At 26.7% G+C, this 1,639-nt stretch overlaps 1 protein-coding gene across 1 annotated transcript; it reads left to right on the top strand.

The window, feature by feature from the left end:
* Window positions 1–446: 446 nt before the first annotated feature.
* On the top strand, window positions 447–1,460 carry ENU1_131540 (hypothetical protein; the record flags this gene model as incomplete). Its single annotated transcript, XM_008860077.1, has 1 exon — window positions 447–1,460. The coding sequence occupies one exon, from the start codon at window positions 447–449 to the stop codon at window positions 1,458–1,460; it is 1,014 nt and encodes a 337-aa protein (XP_008858299.1).
* Window positions 1,461–1,639: the final 179 nt, after the last annotated feature.

The raw sequence follows: 1,639 nt of genomic DNA on the forward strand, positions 1-1,639 counted from the left end.
AGGTAGTTCAGACGTGCCATCTTTGAATCTCCTTTCTGTCTCAATGAACGAAAAAAAGGTCAATTATTAGATATATCCACAATTGGATTCTCTTCATATTGAGAAGTGTTTATTTCAGTTTCTCCAATATGCTCTATTGGTGTAATAGAGTTCATTTCTAACACTCGCATTAGATGATTCTTCTTCTAATGTGCTGCCGGAGTTTCTTTCGGTATCAATGAAAGAATAAAAAAAATAAAATTCTTTTTAGTTGAATAGCTTTTAAATTACCTTTTTAATACTCTTTTAAAGTTATATTATAAAGCATTACCAAAGAAAAAACTTCTAAGAATCTGTCTCAAAACAAAACATGAGACGACAAAGTTCAATGAACTTTGAAAAATAACTGAGTTTTTACTGGATTGTTTCAAGAACTATCAAAGATAATTTCTGCTTTTGAAAGGAGAATGAACACAACTCAAAGTAAAAGGGAAGAACTAGTACAAGAATTTGAAAGAACTATTGGATTAGTTGAGAATCAATTAACTGAAATGTTGAAAGAAATAAAAGATTATAGAGAGTGTTGGGATAAAGATGTAGAAATGGAACTTTTACAAAACGTACCAAACGAAACTGACCAAGAAAGAGTTGAAAGAATAAAAAGTATTGTTGAAAGGAAGAGAGAAACTGTTAGAAGAAATAAAATACTTGGAATTAAATCAAAAGAAGGAATTAAATTATTAGATAAAATGAAAGTTGTGTATCTAAAAATTAATGCTGTTAGTTCAAATGATAAAGAAATACTTGCTGATCAAATGGATTTTTTAATATCTAACGCTTTAGACTCTGAAGAAAGAATAACTAAAAAATTAATCATTAATAGTCCAGATAAAATTCATCAATTTGAGGGTGAATTAGAAGATAAAAAAGGATTTTGGGAAAAGAAAAGAGTTCATAACAAATTTTATTCACTCAATGAGAAAAAACAAATAGAAAAATGGACTGGAAGAAAATTAGGAAATATAATATTTGATTCAACAACAAGCAATTGGAGACACGATATATCAGTATTTGAAGAAAAACTTATAAATAAACAACATATATTAATTATTATAACAGACTCAGAAGGAAATAAATTTGGAGGGTATGTTAATTCTAGAATTGATAATGTTGGTGATTATGTATATGACCCAAATGCGTTTTTATTTTCATTAGAGTCAAATGAAAGATTAAAGGGGATGATGAAGTTTACTATTAAAAATCCTAAATATGCATTCTGCTTAGATGATCAATCAGATGACCGTTTATTTTCATTTGGTTATGGCTATGGATTTGGAAATGATATTACCATTTACAAAGAAGATTATAAAACAGAGTCATATTGTAAACAATGGTCATTCAACTACAATGGAATTAATAACCCTCTTTGTTCTGACAAATACTTTACACCAATTCAATTTATTGTTATTGAAATGAACTAACTCTAATTTTAGTTCTTGTCTTTTTTATTTGTCTTTGTTTCATATTAAACAAATCCCTTTCCTTATTTAATAATTATTACAAACTATGTTATTCAATAAAAAGAAGATAAATAATAATAAACAATTAATTAAGTATACGCATGCAAATAATCAAAGAAATAATGCATCTAAATAATTTA

The sequence above is a fragment of the Entamoeba nuttalli genome, assembly GCF_000257125.1.
Source record: "Entamoeba nuttalli P19 unplaced genomic scaffold asmbl_5496, whole genome shotgun sequence".
NCBI lineage: Eukaryota > Evosea > Mastigamoebida > Endamoebidae > Entamoeba > Entamoeba nuttalli.